The following is a 17,494-nucleotide window of genomic DNA, read 5'->3' as shown; positions in this document are numbered from 1 at the left end:
ATGTGTCTCTTTTCAGTATTATTTACCTTTGTAATGCTTAGATTTAGGTTACTGTTCTGTATAAGTCTCATGAGAATATTCCTGTAGTCTTTGCAACCAGTCGTCTCTGTAGCTTCAATGTCGTTGATGGACAAGGATGCGACACCGACAGCAGTAGATCGCGATTGTGATGAAATAATATCATCCCTTTAATTCGCCTCCTAGAAACAATTTCCATTATGCTTATCATAGTATAACAAGGATTCTGCATCATCATTAGTAGAAAAAAAAATATGAAAACTAGACTTACCATCCCTATGGTTCTGAAGACAGTACCCCCTGGGAGCCACAGAGCGCGGTGTTGGGCTAGAATCTGCGTGGTGGCGGCCTCGCGAGCGTCGGGGGTCGGGGAGGCAAGCCGTGGGGGCCGCGGTGGCAACATTGAGCGCCGCGCGGTCGCCATATTGCCAGGCAGGACGTGTTACTCCCCGAACATCTTAACAAAATACTGGGGGAGTTCTGTGAGTTACAATTTATGATTTAACTCTACGTGATTAACTACCCTGTGTTGTTCAGTGGTGGGTGTGTGAAGGGTGTAGGGGCCCTGGGTGGGGCGTAGTGAGGTGTTCAATAAGAGGTTCAGTTTGTAAACAATGAAGGAATGTCGGCCCGTGAAAGGGACAACATTTGGGTGCCATGCTGCGATCATTACATTTCCTGTCCCTTCCGTGTTTGTTTTTGTTGAGATTGGTGCTGGGCTGATTCAGGATTGCGAGGCTGGTGTGTGGGGGGATTATCTGGAGGGGAAAGAGGCGGACACGGGATTGCTGGGAAGGCCTGACTGCCTGCGTGGCTCTTCCAGGCACTGTGCAGGGAGGCAGGGTTGCTTGCCAGGGTCATTGGGGTAGGCTCGGGGCTGTTTAGCCCTATATTATTTGCGCCGTAAGTAATTTGAGGTGAAAGATGCGTTGAATGTCTGGTTTATGCTGGAAAATGTCTGATGTATTATTAGACACTCATGAAATTAGTGTCCCATGCTGGCTGGACCTGCGGCCTGCCAGTATGTGATGCCAGTTATTAATTTTTTCTCTCTCTCTCTCTCTCTCTCTCTCTCTCTCTCTCTCTCTCTCTCTCTCTCTCTCTCTCTCTCAAGACACTCAAGAGCAGCAGTCTGTGAGTCTAGCCAGTGCAGTGCTGTATTAGTTGGTTGTCTGTCCTACTCAGCATCACTATACTGTATTATGTATAGGCTTAAAGATGCTTAGGCCTTAACATCTGTTGAATTATTGAGGACATAACTAAATTAGCATTGTCAGTAAATGTTTGTTAGCCTCTTCACCTTTGATATTTAGCAGCCTGTGGTTACCAAGGACAGTGTGTCTTCTGTGTTGAAAGATACACAAATTATTTGTGCAACAAGATTCATTGTCTTCACACTCATCTTAGTGTCCTACAAAGCCTTACTGTTGCTGCTGCTTACAGGCAAGACACAATGGCACAGTTTGGCGCTGGCAAGGCACCTCCACCGTGGCAGCAGCGACCCCAGGCCACCCCTCAGCTGCAGCCATCCCTCCTGGGTCAGCACCCCTCGGCACCCAGTCAACAGCTGGTGCTGGGAGGCGCCCCACAGCAGCCCCAGTATGCTCCAGTCCAACAGAGCATGATCCAGCCCCCTGGCTTGGGTGGGTTGCAGACCCTTGGCCAGCCAACCATCACACAACAGACCATTGGCCAGCCGGCAGGTGGCGGGAGCCTAATGGGCCAGCCACCCATGACTCAGGCCCTGCAGCCACCAAGCCTGGTCAACCCTGCACAGATATCCAGTGCTCAAATGCAGCCACAGATGCAGCCACAGCCTCAGCCACAGCCTCAGCCGCAGCCACAACCTCAGGTGGATAATGTACAATGTTATTGCAGTGTCTGAGCTTTGAGTGATGGATTGTTGGTGTATTCAAGGGATATTTATCTTGTAATCTTTTGCATTAAAACGAATCGTCATGTTTTGCAGGTGACGGCAGTGACTTACCCCACCCCCAGGGCCTTGGCACCCCCTGGGGCCTTCAATCCTGCAGCCACCCCAAGCAATTTGGCCACGATCGCCACCAACCTGCAGACCAATCTACAGAACAGCATAGCCAACAGCAACACAGGCCAGCAGCCTCAGAAACAGCGGGTGTTCACCGGCACCATCACCAAGCTGTGTGCTGACTTTGGTTTTGTGGACGAGGACGTGTTCTTCCAGACGAGGCAAGTATGGTGGTGATGGTGATGCTTCAGGCCACCACTGAGTCTGTTCAGTGGGAGGAATAAACTGCACCATCATAAACTGAGGAACTGTCAATCATATATATCCAATCCTGACGGTGTATAGCTTGACATCTTTTACTGACTTATAGATACCAGTGACAGTTTGATATAGTTGCTGTCATTAGTTTTTAGGACGACTTTTTTTTTTGTCAGATCACACAAAAAAACCTAATGAATCTTAACTCCAATCAGTATTTAGTATTTGATTGCATAAGTGATAATTGTTTGCAGAAATGAGTATTGTATGTGCCAAGCATTGCTCCACAACTCAGCTGTAATAAGTGTTGGCAAAGACGGATATTGTGCGCCAAGCATTGCTCCATGAGTCAGTATTGATAGGTGTTTTGTCCCCCGCAGCTGTGTCAAGGGACAGGCACCCAAGGTTGGCGATCGAGTGTTGGTGGAAGCCACTTATAACCCCAATATGCCTTTTAAATGGAATGCCAATCGTGTCCAGGTGATTCCTGGGCCCACAGGTGCTCCCTCCCAAAACCAGAGTCGCAGCAGCATGACAGTGAGGGAAGGTGGCAATCGCAGCGGCTCCTATAATGCTGTGCCGCCACCTAACTTCAGCAGCGGTGAGTTACTACTAGCTGGTCTTGAAGTTTTAGATAAGGGATGTTGTACAGTGCATCACAAGACTCTCTGTTGTGAGTTGAGGGAGCTGAGAGTGCATGATGTGTATGTGTGAGTGTGTGGGGCATTGTCTGGTTCTGGTGTATAGACGGATTGATCAATATATATGTACTATTTTTTCATCTCTTTTTCCATCCTCCTTTTCCACCTTCACTAAGATAATAGGGGTGTTGTTGTTTGCTGTTTCAAATGTATTTGTTTATACTCTTCCTCTCATATAAAAATAGGCCTGTTGCTCCTTTCTTTTTTACTTCATTTGTATTAATCTCATCAATCTTTTATCTCTTATGAAAATAATAGGACTGTTGCTGTTTTTTTTTACTTCATATTTACTCCTGTATTTCTCATGTCAATATTCCCCTCTTCCTGTGGCAAATACTCATTGAAATACCAGCAATGCAACTATTGTTTGGTGTTCCTTTCCCTGTGTTCTAATGCCATGATGTTTTCAGAAGCTGCTGCAGGAAGCTTCAGTACCCGCAGTGTTCTTGGACCCCGCGCCAGATCACCTCGGAGGGACCGGCGGGAGGAGCGAAGCCGGACATCCCGAGACAGAGACAGAGAACGTGCAGATAAAGACAAGGAGGAGAAGAGAGAGAGTAGAAAGCGCAGCAGGAGTCGGGGAAGGTCGCGTTCCCCACCCAGGCGGAGGATGAGAGTGGTGCCTCGCTACAATGTGCAGGTCCCCAAGATACTGCTGCATATGTACGTATCAGTTGTGTGTGTGTGTGTGTGTGTGTGTTTGTGTTTCGTTTTATTTACCTAGTTCTGACGTACAGAAAAAGAGCCACACTTACGATCGTGTTGTCCCATCTCTGTTCTTTTGCATCTAACTCTGTCCTAAATTTGTGTGTGTGTTTATCCAGTTGTGATTTTTAGGGAGTGAAGTAAGGTTTTTACTCTTTTACATGTGAGTCTTGAGTTGCATGCAATGATGTGTTTAAGTTTGTAAATAAGAATAGCCATCTATCTATTTTACAGGAAGGAAGCCAATGTGCTGGAGCTGAAGAAGCGCTACAGCAACCTATACGTGCCATCAGACGTGTTCCTGGCCAGGCCTCTGTGGTCAGACACCTTCCCTGCACACCGACCCTTCCAGTTCCCCCGCCCTGTCTCCTTCCACATCATGAACAAAGAAGTGGATCCCGTGGTAGAGAATGACTCAATCTATGACGCACCTGACGCCAATCACAGCTTTGCCGCAAAGGTGGGTGTCTGCCTTTGCTCTCCTTAACAGTGTTGTTAATCAATTTATTCATGTACCATACTAGCAGCTGCCTGTGGTGTGGGTCAGACAAACCAGCACACACTCTTACACACTTAGTTCTGACATTCCCTGGTGGAAAAGGATTGTCTTGTTCACCATCACACTACATCCCAAGATACTGTTGGTAGCTACTACATAGTATTCCTCAGAGAAGTGACACTATAATGCTGAGAAACTAATCTAAAGGAAAGGTGTGTCTCATCTTGGGTATCCTCCTTTGTTATCAGAAGACAGCTTTAGTATATGTATGTATGTATGTGGTGTTTGCATTTTCTTGTTATCTCCTTATTAAAAGTTCATCTAATTGTGTTGCATTGTGGTTATCATCCTTAGGTAATGTTGATGGCAGTGCCAGCGCTAGAGGACATCTTCCGGCGGTCCTGTGCTTTGAGTGAAGACCCGAGTGACATCCGGGAATGCTTTGTACATCCAACCAGACTCATCAACTTCCTAGTGGGTCTGAAGGGCAAAAATGAGACCATGGCCATTGGTGGGTACTGGAGCCCCTCCCTGGATGGCCCCAACCCTGAGAAGGACCCCAACGTTCTCATCCGCACTGCTGTTCGAACGTGCCGAGCTCTGACAGGGATTGACCTTTCGGGGTGCACCACCTGGTAATGCTCCGGACACTAGTTTTGTGTGGTGACCTTTTGGCCCCTTGTGTGTGGGGAGAGAGAGGAGGGAGTGGGGCAGTTCAGGGTGTGAGTGCATGAGAGAGGAGGGTGTGTAGTAGTGGTTGATTGTACTTCTCTCTTCCTGTCCCTTGCTTTGTTTGCTGATGGAGGTCACAGGTTTTCTTCGCCACAAGTAAGGCTGCTGATGGTTCCTGTGTGTTTATTTGCTAGGAGTATTTCTTATTTGATAGTAAGACATCACTGGACTACTGCAAGTTAGCTTGAGGCAGTTGCTGCAGTGCTTTCTCACAACTCTTATGTTATTGTTCTTACAGATCAACATGGTCCTCAGAGAAATATAGATGCAGTGCTAAGTACTGAATACACTATCTGGAGATTTACTCTACTTAGGAAAGTAATGAGCAAAATGTTTACATGCATTAGTTAAGACCCAGCAAGGCACTGCAGTGTGTCGTGACACATCTCATTCTGGCATAGTGAAAGCATTCTTTAGTTTAGTGGTGCGTCACACACTTTTTTTGTCCAACAACATTAGACTGCAGTACAGTGCACTGTACTGCACATCACATGTAGTCCCTCCACGCTGAAGGCACTGGGCAACCTCCTTATGCTCAATTTCCAGTGCTGCCTAGATCTCCCTGGCACCTGGTGCCACTGGGGCAGGCAGAGTTGCTACAGCTTTCAGGTCTTGTCTCCAAGGAAGTTAAGGTTTGTTTAGTGACTGCACTCTTGATTCACTCATTTTATTTTTTGGTGGAAAGAAGAAAAAGCCTGCCTCTACTAAGCTAGCTTTATTGAAAGGCTGCTTAACAACACTTTTGTTGCTGTTACTGAGCTGTGTCAAGAGTTCATGATTTGGCTCAGTATGCTTAATATTTCTGCATTCTGTTTGGTTCACACAAAGGCGTTGCTTCAGATGTCAGTCTTCAAGGCTCCTTGGCTCGTCACAAAAGAAAGTCCAGAAGGCATCTAGTTTGAGCAGTTGTAGCAACTGTCATCAATAGCAATTATTGAAAGAAAAGAAAATTGCCAGTTCCCTCAGTTGCTCCATGAATGATAGCCTTCAGCAAGTGAGCTGCTGCACCGCACAGACAGACAAGAAAGACTCTTCCAGTCAGCAGTCAGCAGTCAGTAGCTCTTGCTGCTCATATCATGCTCTGAGATATTAATAAGATAAATTTTAGTTTACAGATATTGAGTGATGATTTTGCTGTACATTGGCTTCAGTTTGATTGGCATCATTGAACATTTTAGGAGCTTGTTCCCATGCTCGTGTCATGATATTTTTTGGAATGAGTTGAACCCAGAGCTGAATAATGTCGCCAACTACTTTTTTTGTAAGTTGAAATCTGTACTTTTGTTCTCACTTGGAATCACTACCATTAAGCAAATGTAAGTACACACATATATATATATATATATATATATATATATATATATATATATATATATATATATATATATATATTGATACATGTATATATCTGATCATCTCTGATTGGTAAGAATGTGTGTAAAGATTAAAAGTGTTTGGTGGCATTGAGTGTGAGTTGTCTCGGCAGGTGAAAGATCCGAGAGGTGCGGCCGACAGGAGTCAGGTGGTTGGTCAGAGCAGGGCTTCCTTTCCGGGTCATGCAGCATAGACTTTAGAAAACACTGTCTCAGAATTTACATTTGAACAGGTTGGAAGGAAGGAGGAGGGTGTGAAGAATATTGACTTTTTCATTTTATTTTATAGAACTTGTCTTTTCCTGCACTTGTGAAGTGTCATCCAAGAAAGAAGCAGAAAAAGCAATGATAGGAGACGAGAATTCATCAAAGTAAAGAAAATGCCCCCTTCTGCTTCTTTCTTGATCCTTGGGAATGTATGACAGTTCCCAGGGCAGGGGTTCCCAGCCCTTGCCCTCGTCCCCTTTAGTCGTCTTTGCGACACTCGGGGAGTATGGAAACCTGTACAGTATTCCCACTCCCCTTGTCTCAGGGATAAGTTATAGTGAGCCACTTTTCGGCTGAGTTATCAGTGTGTCCTCGCGTAAGCTATCCTTGACGCAATTGTAACACTGCCTTTGCCGCGCCCCTCAAGCGGCCCTTCTCCTGACACACCGCCGTTGTTCCATCTCAGGTACCGGTTTGCGGAGATTTACTATCGTCGAGGCGAGTCTTCACACAAGGGCCGGAGCAGCACGTCTGCCCGGGTTGAAACCACTGTACTATTTCTCCCAGATGTTTGGAACGTTTGCCCAGCCAAACTGGAGTGGGACGGCCTCCACCTCAACTATAAGCACCAGCTGGAGAAGAAGCTGTCATGTTCATCCGGAGCCACCCAGCAGTTGGATGAACAGGAGGGGGAGGAGGAGGAGAACAAGGCACTCATTCGACCTTTTTCTTCTCTATGGTTTTACTCTCTCCTTGCAGACCACTTTCCTGTGCTCTCTCCCAGTTCCCTGCACTGCAGTCACCACTCATTGGCGTTGCCGGCAGTGATACAGTGGTGCTCTGTGGGTGTGAACTTTGTCCTCAAACTGGCTGCTCGAGAGACAGGAGGAGAGAGGGAGCAATCTTTGGCATGAAGTTCACTCCCACATCACCTCACCCACCTCACTGTTGGAGAGCAGATTTTGTCATGTTTTAAAAGTTGTATAAGATGTATGGATTGGTTTACCATTTGATTATTTTAGCCTTTGCCTTCACCTAAAGCAAGGTTGCTTTGATCATGATTTTTGCTTGATTTGACAATAACAAAAAAAACAAAAATTCTTCATATTTTCCTTTCTTATTGAAGATGGGTCTCTTGTGAGAGTAATGCCCTCAAATTAGTTTTTGTTGACTGCAGGCGGGTTACTTGAGAAGTCAGGGAAGGTGAAAGGTCACGTACCCAAGGGTATTGATGGTCTTGAGTGTGTGACCACTGGTGGACACATCCATTCCTCCTCCTATCATATCACCCATCCTCCGCCACCACTGCCACCACCACCATCTCCTCCAGCCTTTTCTTGCAGACTCTACTAGATGTTTCTGTATTTGGTATTATCACCCTTATATTATTGGTATTATCACCCTTATATTATTGGACTCTTGTTTCTCCTCCATACATCACCATCTCAATTTCCACACAACTTTCCCAAATTGCACTCAGTCTGTATTTCTTGCCTGTGTTTTGCATCATTAACAACTGTACTTTGATATATGCTTCTTATCTCAAGTTATTTCTTCATTGTCATCATCGCCATCATCATCATCTTGGCCATGATCATAACTTCATTCTTGGCACTGAGCAGGGTGGGGGGTCCAGACTGAAGCAAGTCAACACTACCACTCAGAGAAGAAAGCTTTGCCCAGTGCAGTGATGGGCCTCACTTCCTCTCATTGCTCATTGTATTCCTGGTGCTCCTCACCTCACATAGCTCATGACAGTGACTCTGTCGCTGACACCACACTCTGCTTCATGACGTGACAAACGGTTCATTCATATTTATATACTTAGTTGTATATAAAAATATAATTGCAGACATGTATATTCATATACACTTTAAAAGTGCCATTTCCCTGTTGTTTAGATCATGTATTACAACTTCTACTATTACCACTATTATCTTTACTACTACCTCTACTACTGTCACCACTACTACTACTACTACTTCTACTGCTACAACTACTCTCACTATCTTAACCATCTACGTGTCCTCTGAAGGTCCCAGCTGCAGTGAGTGAGGATAGGGACACAGCCAATAGACCAGCCTTTCCCCTGATAATCATTGTGGCAGTCTGGATAGGTTCTGTTCATACTCTTCACCTCTTAGGCTTAGCTGGGAGTGGAACCTAACAGTGCCTTCTGCTCTTCTAGGATGACTCCCCCAAGAAGAAGGACCCAAGCCACTATGCTACTCTAGACCCAAAGAATATGAAGGTTAGTATTTGCTTCAAGTCTTCAGTGTTTATTTTTTGTGGAAATATCTGATGCTTTTTTAGACTTACTATCCAGTCTTACTTCCTAGTTATGCATCTTTTCCTTGAAAGAGAAACTTGAAATGCAAAGAAGTGTAATTGAGAAATAGCATTATATGTGATGAAATAAATATTGTCTGAAGAACGGGGAAAGAATTACACTTTACTTACACATTTTGAAAATTTTCCCAAAATGTATGACTACTGAGTTGTTTAATTTATATCTGAATCAATTATTAAAAGGAAAAAAAATTATAAGAAACATGAAAATGTACTTCCAGTTTTTCTTATTGGTTCACAAATTCTGACATTTTCCAAAATAGACAATTCATAAAAAAAAACTGCTTGCAAACTTAATAAGACTTAGGGAAAATATTACACGTGTGGCCACCCAACTTCTGGAAAACATATCAGCAGATTGTATCAAAATAGTTTGTAAGTGAAAGTCACACACGTTTTGTTTCAGGTGGTTGAGCTGCGTGCTGAACTAGATGCCAGAATGTTGAACAGCAAAGGCCTCAAGTCACAGCTCATTGCTCGCTTGACAAAGGTTAGTCTTTTTGCACCTTACTGTATCCTTCAATGCATCCATATTAATTCATCCTGTTCTCTAACTTCAGCATTTTTTTTTTTTTTTTTTTTTTTTTTTTTTTTTTTCTCAGTCTCTTGTTCACTCACTAGCCATTGTCATTAAAGTCCATTAGTCACATCAGATATTCTCTACATTGAAGGTGAATTAATGTTGCTCTCTGCAGATCCTCAAGAACGAGCAAGAGAAGGAGGAGTCTGAGAAGGCTGCCAGTGCTGAGAGTACAGAGACAGACGAGGCAAAGAAGCAGGAGGAAGAAGAGAAAAAGAAGGAAGAGGAACGCAAGAAGAAAGAGGAGGAAGAAAGGAAGAAAGAGGAAGAGGAGGTTTGTATAGATACCTTTCACATTTTCCTCTGTCTGTCGTAACATTAATTAAAATAACAACAATAGGCGATCAAACAGTTTATTTTACCAACTCACCACCTTTCCACCCAAACAGAAGAAGAAGGCAGAGGAGAGAGAGAGGAATCTACTGGAGAAGAGGTACACCCTGCCGGACCAGCCCATGATTGTGGTGCACCCCTCGCGCACTGCTAAGTCCGGAAAGTTTGACTGCACCACCATGTCTCTCTGTCCTCCTTGATTATAGGCAGGTGAGTACTCAACCTATTCATTGGAGAAGGAGGAGAAACAGACTTGCTGTTTACTTACTTTTATTTTTACGTGATTGAGTATGTTCGTCATATCCTGAATAACAAGGAATATATTTTTCATTGATTTTGTACGTGGTTCTTGCAGATTTATTCCATTTCCTTTCATATTGTTACATGTCCTCACATCCTTTCATTAGAGATATCTTGCCATGCCTATTTTTTCATTGAATTTGTATGTAGTTTTCACAGATGTATCTGATTTCGTTTCATATTATTACACATCCTCACATCCTCTCATTAGACTTCTTGCCATGCTCTCTAAATGTCATCCATGTATGAGTGTTTTCCCTCTTCTGTTCAGATCCATATTTTGTTTGCAGGAAGACAACAAGGAACACTCGTTTGAAGTAAGTCTGTTTGCCGAGCTCTTCAATGAAATGCTGATGAGGGACTTTGCCTTCCGTATATACCGGGCATTGTGTGAGTGTCCTGAGAAACCTGCCAAGGAGGAGGTGAGTGTGACTGGCTTGCCTTTGTGTTTGTGAGTGAGTGAGTGAGTGAGTGACATGCTCAGTGTGGAAGAGGTAAATATGACTGATTATGAAGTTATTTGATGGTGTAGAAAGATAAAGACTCTAGGATATATTTAACTGTCATTAGGAGCTATCCAGGCCTTATTTTGAATAGATTTAACAGTTTGTGAAAGTGATTGAGGTTTTCAAGTGTTTTTGTTACTTTGCAACTTTGTGCCTGTCATGTTATTCTTTTATTGCAGAAAAAGGAAAAGGAAGACAAGAAAGACAAAGACAAGGATAAGAAGGACAAAGAGAAGAAAGAGGAGAAAGAGGAAAAGGAGAAGAAAGAAGAAAAAGACAAGAAGGAAGATGAGGAAGAACGTGAAGAGAAAATGGAGGAGGATAAGCAGGCAGAGAAGAAGGAGAAAAAGGAAAAGGAAGAAGTCAAGGAGGAGAAGGAAGAGAAGAAGGAAGAAGAGGAGGAAGATGAAGACATGGAGGATGAGGAAGATGAGGATGAAGTGGTGAGAATAAATTGATAAAACCTGAATTTAATACCTAACGTTATACCACCAGCAAAAAGTAAATAAATAAAGTGAAGGGTGAATATGATGTAGCTGAAATAAAAATAACCTTCAATTTTTTGCAGGATGACGAAGATTCCAAGGACGACATTATTCTGAAGGACAGCAAGGATCGTGACGACCGCAGGGACTCAAAGGACGGCAAGAAGAAGGATGACAAGAAGGACCGGGAGAGGAGGGAGAAGAAGGAGAAGAAGAAGATGATAACTATTGATCCTTACCTGCTGCTCTCCTTTGTTTACTTTGACCAGACTCACACGGGCTACATAATTGACAGAGACCTGGAGGACATCATCAATATGCTCGGACTCAACCTTTCTAGAGCTCAGGTTTGTTTTATCATTCTTAACCTCTTCACTCCTATTTGACACATTTTTCATTAATGACTAACCACTGTGAGGCTTTTCTTATTCTACAGCCACATGTGAATATCAAAGTGGCTAAAGAATTACAAAACTTTTTGAAATCCCATTTTTTTTTTTCCTTCCTAATGCTAATATAAATCTCGTACATTGTTTTTAGTGTAGAGAATTGTTGTATATTGCAGAGAAATGGTTAGCTTTTCCCTTAGACTAATTAATGAAGTGTGTAGGGTTCTAATGGGGCTCTAGTCAGCAGGTGAAAGATTCTAGGCCCTCTCAGGTGAAACGTATTGATGTGAGAGGTTAGTTTTGATGCATTTCAGCTGAGTTTTTTATTGTTATTGGGTTTATTATTGTCACTCTTACGTATCCAGTTTTGTTGAGTGAGGGCATAGTCAGAAGAGATTGATAGAAGTGTAGGATTAATATTAGTATGTTCAGTTATCACTCTACAACACATTTTGCTTGTCTTGACTCTTATCTGGTCATAGAGAGAGTTTTGTGAGCTGGAAGATAGTGGTGTGGATTAAGGTTAGATACAGTTAATCTCTCTACAGCACAAGTTTGTTTATCCATCTTACTCTTGATATGGTGTGAGTAGATAGGTGGATAGAGTAAAAAATATAGTGGTGTGGAGTAGGTTATGTAAGTTTTGATGACGGCTACTCTTGAGAAATTAATCTTGTAAAACTCAGTGAAAACCCACATTCTCAAGTGATCTAATACCTAATCTGTACTGTTTGAATGAGCTGTGTTGGAAGTTGATAGGTGTGTGGGAAGAAATGGGGATATTCTGCACAGCTTAGCACAGAAATCAGTATCGGATAACATCTTTTCACTGATCCTATCCACATTTCTTTCTGGGGTCTTTACAGTTCTGTTAACCCCTTCAGTACCATGACACTTTATCATATTCATTCTGCTTACTATTTGATGATTTTATTCAGCTTTATAAACTTATATGGGGGATTAAAGTAGTGAAGACTGTAGCCATTAATCTTCTGATCTCTACAGACTAATGTCAATAAAATGGTACACAAATCTCAAGGTAAAAATGTGTCCCAGTACTGAAAGGGTTAATATGAAAGTCAATTAGTCCATATATTAATTTTGACTTGATATATAGATGAGAAATTGACCTCACATACTGGGATTCAAAGAAGCTTGGTGTCAGAATGCAATGATTTACTGTATATACATATTCATCTCATTTCTTTGCTGTAGTGATATTTACATGCCATTTTCTGCTGGAGTGGAAAGTATATCCTGACTACTTTTCAGCAAAAAAAGCTAATGTCTAAAGTAATGTCCAGAGATGTGTTACACTACCGGAAATTGACGGACATCTCGGCCGAGGACAAGGACAAACCTCGGGACCCGCCGCCTTCCATAGACCTCGAGTTCCTGGCCATGGGTAGGCTGCACACACACACACACACACACACACAGATATAAAAAGAAAAGTCATATATTTACAAGCAGTAACATTGATAGCCTTCGGAATGTTGCAGAATATATAAAAGAAATCACAAACTGTACACACACTAATCCTCTTCCATTCATTGATAGTAAGTGACCGTGTGCTTTGTCTCAGTATAATGCATCCCTGTCACTTGATATTTAGTTTTCATTTAGTTACTCAACACTTACCTGCAGTTATCTCTCCCACCAGGTAACAACACAATAATGCCACTGTTCGTAGACGCAGTGGTGACTCCCACTTGTGAAGGCAAGATCGGCACAAGGAAAGGGACCCGAAACAAGGAGGAACCCATTGTCTCTTTCACAGGTGCTTATTGTTGGCCTGTGTTTTTGTACCAGGGTCTTTTATTACTAGTTATCTAAGGTGGGATAGATTGGAGTAGGTCTAATGGAGAGTAAAGGTGATGGAAGGTACATGCATTGAAGAACGTGTTGTCTGTTTCACAGCTGCTTGGTGTTGGCCTGTGTTTTTGTATGAGGGTCATTTATTACTACTGGTTATCTAAGGTGGGATTGATAGGAGTAAGAAGGTGTGATGGAGAGTATAGGTGCTGGAAGGTACAAGCATTGAGTAATATATTGTCTCTTTCACAGCTGGTTGGTGTTGGCCTGTGTTTTGTACCTGGTCATTTATTATTACTGGTTACTTTGCATCAGTAAAGTAGACAATGAAGACAAGAGGAAGTGAAATGTTTGGTTACTTATGGTCTATCTTCATATTAGTTAAGGGAATCAATAAGAATGAAGACAGAAGAAATGGAGAGTTATGCATTGGAGATATGAAGGTTTGTTTCCTTGTAGGTGTGGTGAAGTACGGCGGGTCTCTGGTGGACATCAGCAAGTTGATGCAGCAGCTGGAGAAGTCAGACAACACTCGCAGCAACACGGAGGAGAAGCTGAAGGAGTTGCAGAAGGAATTATGTAAGTGTTTCACCGTCAAATTATCAAGTGAATCTTTTCCCTTCATCTCATGATTTGCAAGGAACACTGACCACCAGGAGTGTCTGAAGAAATGAAAGTGTCGTGTTGCTTGGTAAATATTTAAGGTCCAGTAAAATTTGGGATTGTGCATTTAATAGTATGAGTCTCTTAGTATTGCGGTCCTGTAAAGTTTGGAATTGTGTTTAAAACTATGGGTCTGTCTTAGTTAGTTCAGTATTGCCATAGTGAACAGGGATAGTGATCTCAACAATACATCTTTTTTGCAGTGAATAATAAGGAGGAATCCAAAAAGGCTAGTGAAAAGATCAGCAAACTCACCAAAGAACTCAAGATGGCCAACTCTACTATAAAGACACTAGAAGAGGAACTCCAGAAAGCTATTGTGAGTTTGGCAAGCTGTGTGCACCTGTTAGGGGGATTCATAGCTGCCGTGTTGCTGTTACTTAACCTCCTTACTGGGATATTTTTACCTAGAGAATTGTGTATCATTGGACCTTTTAATTTACATTAGGAAAGGTCTTTGGAAGTCAGAAGATTAATGTTCAGAATCTTCACTTTTTAATCTCCACACATAAGTTTCTGAAGCTGTATAAAATCACCAAATAGTAAGGAGAATGAATGTGGAAATGTATAATGATGCTCAGGGTGTTAAATAGTTGTAGATTACAGCAAATTCTGCAAAATGTGACTTCTTCAAATTGACAGAAAACTGAAAGGATTGGAAGTGAAATTAATGAACTGAATGAGACTTAACCAAATCTTAACTAGTTCTCAGATGAAAATGTTAATATCATGCCAGTGGGCCTGTTTATTCAATCGTTTTTTGTTGTTCTTAGCCAGATTTATCCTCTTACATAAAAAATAAAGATTATTAACCAGTGTGCTTTTACATTGAACAGGAGGATAACAATGTGTATCAGCGAGCCCTGAACCAAATCAAGCTGGTCATTCGCCCTCTGGTGGCCGGCGTCGACCTGGAGGAAGACGACCTCACACTCCGAGACGTCAAGGAAACACGGGTGAAGGTGGAACACATGGAAAATGGAACCTTTGAGTGAACATAACAGGATGAGTGGCTCTGGTCACTGTCACTGTCTTGATTGGTAACCTGTGTGTGGAGGGATTGCTTGGTGTGTTTGTGTGTGTCTGAGTGATGCACTGGTGACATGCTTCCCTCCAGTCTTGGCTGAGTCTGAGTGAGTGTGTGTGTGTGTGTGTGTGTGTGTGTGTGTGTGTGTGTGTGTGTGCTGTGTAAGGCATTGAATGTCTACTTAGGAGGCTGTGTATGGGAGGAACAAAGGGAGGATCACCTGAGCTCTGTAAATAATGACATTCAGGGATGATTCTTGACCTGTGGTGGCCAGCCCTTGTGATGTTTTATTTATTTTTTGTTTGTTAGCAACTGTGGATGAACCGCTGTGACTCAGGTCGGGTCGGGTCGGGTCAAGCCGGGTCATGTCGGCGAGCCTGGCCCATCGAGACTCAGTTTGCTTGACGTTGACCTATGTAAGACTGCATTTCTGTCTCTGCTGCAAATATCCACTTTCAAGGATGATTTAATTTGTTCTTTGTGTGCCTTGAGAAAATAGAGAAGTATAATGTAAATAATTTTACTCTGACAATTAATTCTTGGTCTTCAGGTTGCTGCAGAGATGACAATAACTTAACTGTTTGGTTTTCCACTTTGCATGAATGATGTCAAAGTGTTTTGTTGACTTGCGATGAAAATGTAATTCGTATATATATATATACATATATATATAGTATATATATTTATATATTTTTCATAAGTAACGGAGTTACTGATGCATTTTTGTATTGATGTGTAAAAATGTAAATATTAGTATGAAAAGTAAGTCATTTCCAATGTGACCATCAATATGTGAAGGAAATTTGGTTTGATTATTGTATAGATTTCCAATTATATTCCTTCTCTTTCATTTGTGTCAGTCTATTTCCATCCATTTTTATCTATTTATATGTATGATGTCCATACATTTGTATCAGTCTGTCTCTCCATCACTGTCCATTAGTACAAATCTGGCTCTGCTCACTTAAAGGAGTCTGTCACTCATTGCTCTCCCGCATTATCAAACTCTGTCTCTCTGGTGAAGGGAATTCTGTGCGTGGTAGACCAAGGAAGCTGAACACTCAACACTGGTGAGGTGGTTGTGAGTAAGTTGCCAGAGTTATGTTGTTAAATATGCAATGGCTTTAAAGTAATTGTTTCTAATTCCATATGTGAATTCTACTATTCATACTCAATTCACAATACTAAGGCTACTCATTGCCTTACCAAAGGTGGTTACAACTCTCCACTCATCACCTTCATTGTGTCGGCACTAGCCACAAAGATAATTGCTGACTTTTTGTGGACTGAAGATATTCAGAAACAAAGCTCCATGAAAATCTGGTAAAGGAACCTGCTGAACTAAGTCACCTCGCTGCTCTTGAGCAACACTTCAGACTTGTAGCCTTGCCCAGCCATTGTGGCAAGGGTGAGGCCAGACGCCAGTGAGTGTGTGCACCATGTCTGCCTGGCCGTGGTGCTGCTCTCACACTCCTCAGACAGTCACTTGGTTGGTGAGGCCTGCCTCGAGTTCCCCTTTGATCCCATTATGCATCACTTCTTAAGGAATTAAAGACAAACACACTTCCCAGTACATTATTGGAATACCTGTTACTACTCAATATATTTATTGATTTTATACCTCAAGCATTCACTGCCATGATGATGTTATTTTTATTGAATGTAGTGCCCTCAAGAACAAATAATTCTGTGAGAGTTAAGGATGATATTCAGCTCATGCAGTGTACATTTGGTATCTGAATTCTCTTCCGCTTTCATAGGAAGCATTTCCTCTCCTGATGTAATTAAAAGCTGCTTTGTACAGAAGTTTGTCTAGTGAGTAGAATAAAGATTTTAAGGAATTGTATGATCTGTATTTTTTGAACCGTTAAGTTGAACATAGAAAATCATCTCATCATGACTGGGCAGGAGTAAAACAGTGTCTGGTGTCACTGTCAGGCCTTTTGACGATGGAAGCACTCCCTTCTTGTTTCTGTATTTTTCATACTGTCTCCTTATCACTTCCATCTAACCCTCATCCCCATTCCAGCACCCCTACTCCACCCTCTCTCTATCATCCATTCTGGGCAGTATATACCTTGTAACACAGACACACCACAAAGATCAGTTTATTACTACTGTTATTACCATTATTATTAGTATTATTATTAGTATATTAGTAGTAGTATTAGATGTATAAATGACAAGAAGTGTGTGGTGAGAGAAAAAGGCAGGCCTATGATATGTCAGAGGCAGCTTTAGCCGATGACAGCTGTCCTGAAAGAATGGATGACAGATGTCACTTTTGTTAGAATTATTATTCAATTATAGATAGGAAAAGTGCTCATCAAACATGCATCACTAAAGTCTTGCAGTGATTGATAGTCGCACGTCCTGTACACGCCTGTTGGTTGCTTCAGAGTTGTGTGCAGTGCCGATCGAGCAGTCCGGGTCCTTTTATTGACTGGGACGCCCACGGAGAGCAGTCAAGCCAGTCATCCACATACATACCTTCAGGGATGGGGTAACGTGTGGATGGGAGCGTCATTGGCAAGTATTAGGACGCACAGCGAACCCATCATCGTGCC

General features: G+C 42.4%; 1 protein-coding gene and 1 long non-coding RNA gene across 2 annotated transcripts in view; one reads left to right on the top strand and one right to left on the bottom strand.

The window, feature by feature from the left end:
- The first annotated feature begins 363 nt into the window (after positions 1-363).
- Positions 364-16,773, top strand: LOC123512393 (cell division cycle and apoptosis regulator protein 1-like). The gene is given in 21 exon segments (XM_045268779.1): positions 364-500; positions 1,462-1,870; positions 1,988-2,226; positions 2,644-2,864; positions 3,375-3,627; positions 3,904-4,129; positions 4,523-4,803; positions 6,947-7,190; positions 8,669-8,731; positions 9,236-9,319; positions 9,525-9,683; positions 9,799-9,923; positions 9,925-9,952; positions 10,333-10,464; positions 10,728-10,991; positions 11,117-11,380; positions 12,695-12,827; positions 13,086-13,202; positions 13,697-13,816; positions 14,104-14,219; positions 14,737-16,773. Coding segments are annotated over 20 exon segments (3,627 nt in total). The 5' UTR covers positions 364-500; positions 1,462-1,471; the 3' UTR covers positions 14,896-16,773.
- LOC123512395 overlaps positions 15,031-17,494 on the bottom strand; it is a 29,665-nt gene continuing 27,201 nt past the window's right edge. The window contains exon 2 of the long non-coding RNA XR_006677084.1: positions 15,031-15,084. This is a non-coding gene — a long non-coding RNA (uncharacterized LOC123512395). The remainder of the gene's footprint in view (positions 15,085-17,494) is intronic.

Source organism: Portunus trituberculatus, chromosome 33, assembly GCF_017591435.1.
Source record: "Portunus trituberculatus isolate SZX2019 chromosome 33, ASM1759143v1, whole genome shotgun sequence".
Lineage (NCBI taxonomy): Eukaryota > Metazoa > Arthropoda > Malacostraca > Decapoda > Portunidae > Portunus > Portunus trituberculatus.
This window is presented reverse-complemented; position numbering and strand designations above follow the sequence as displayed.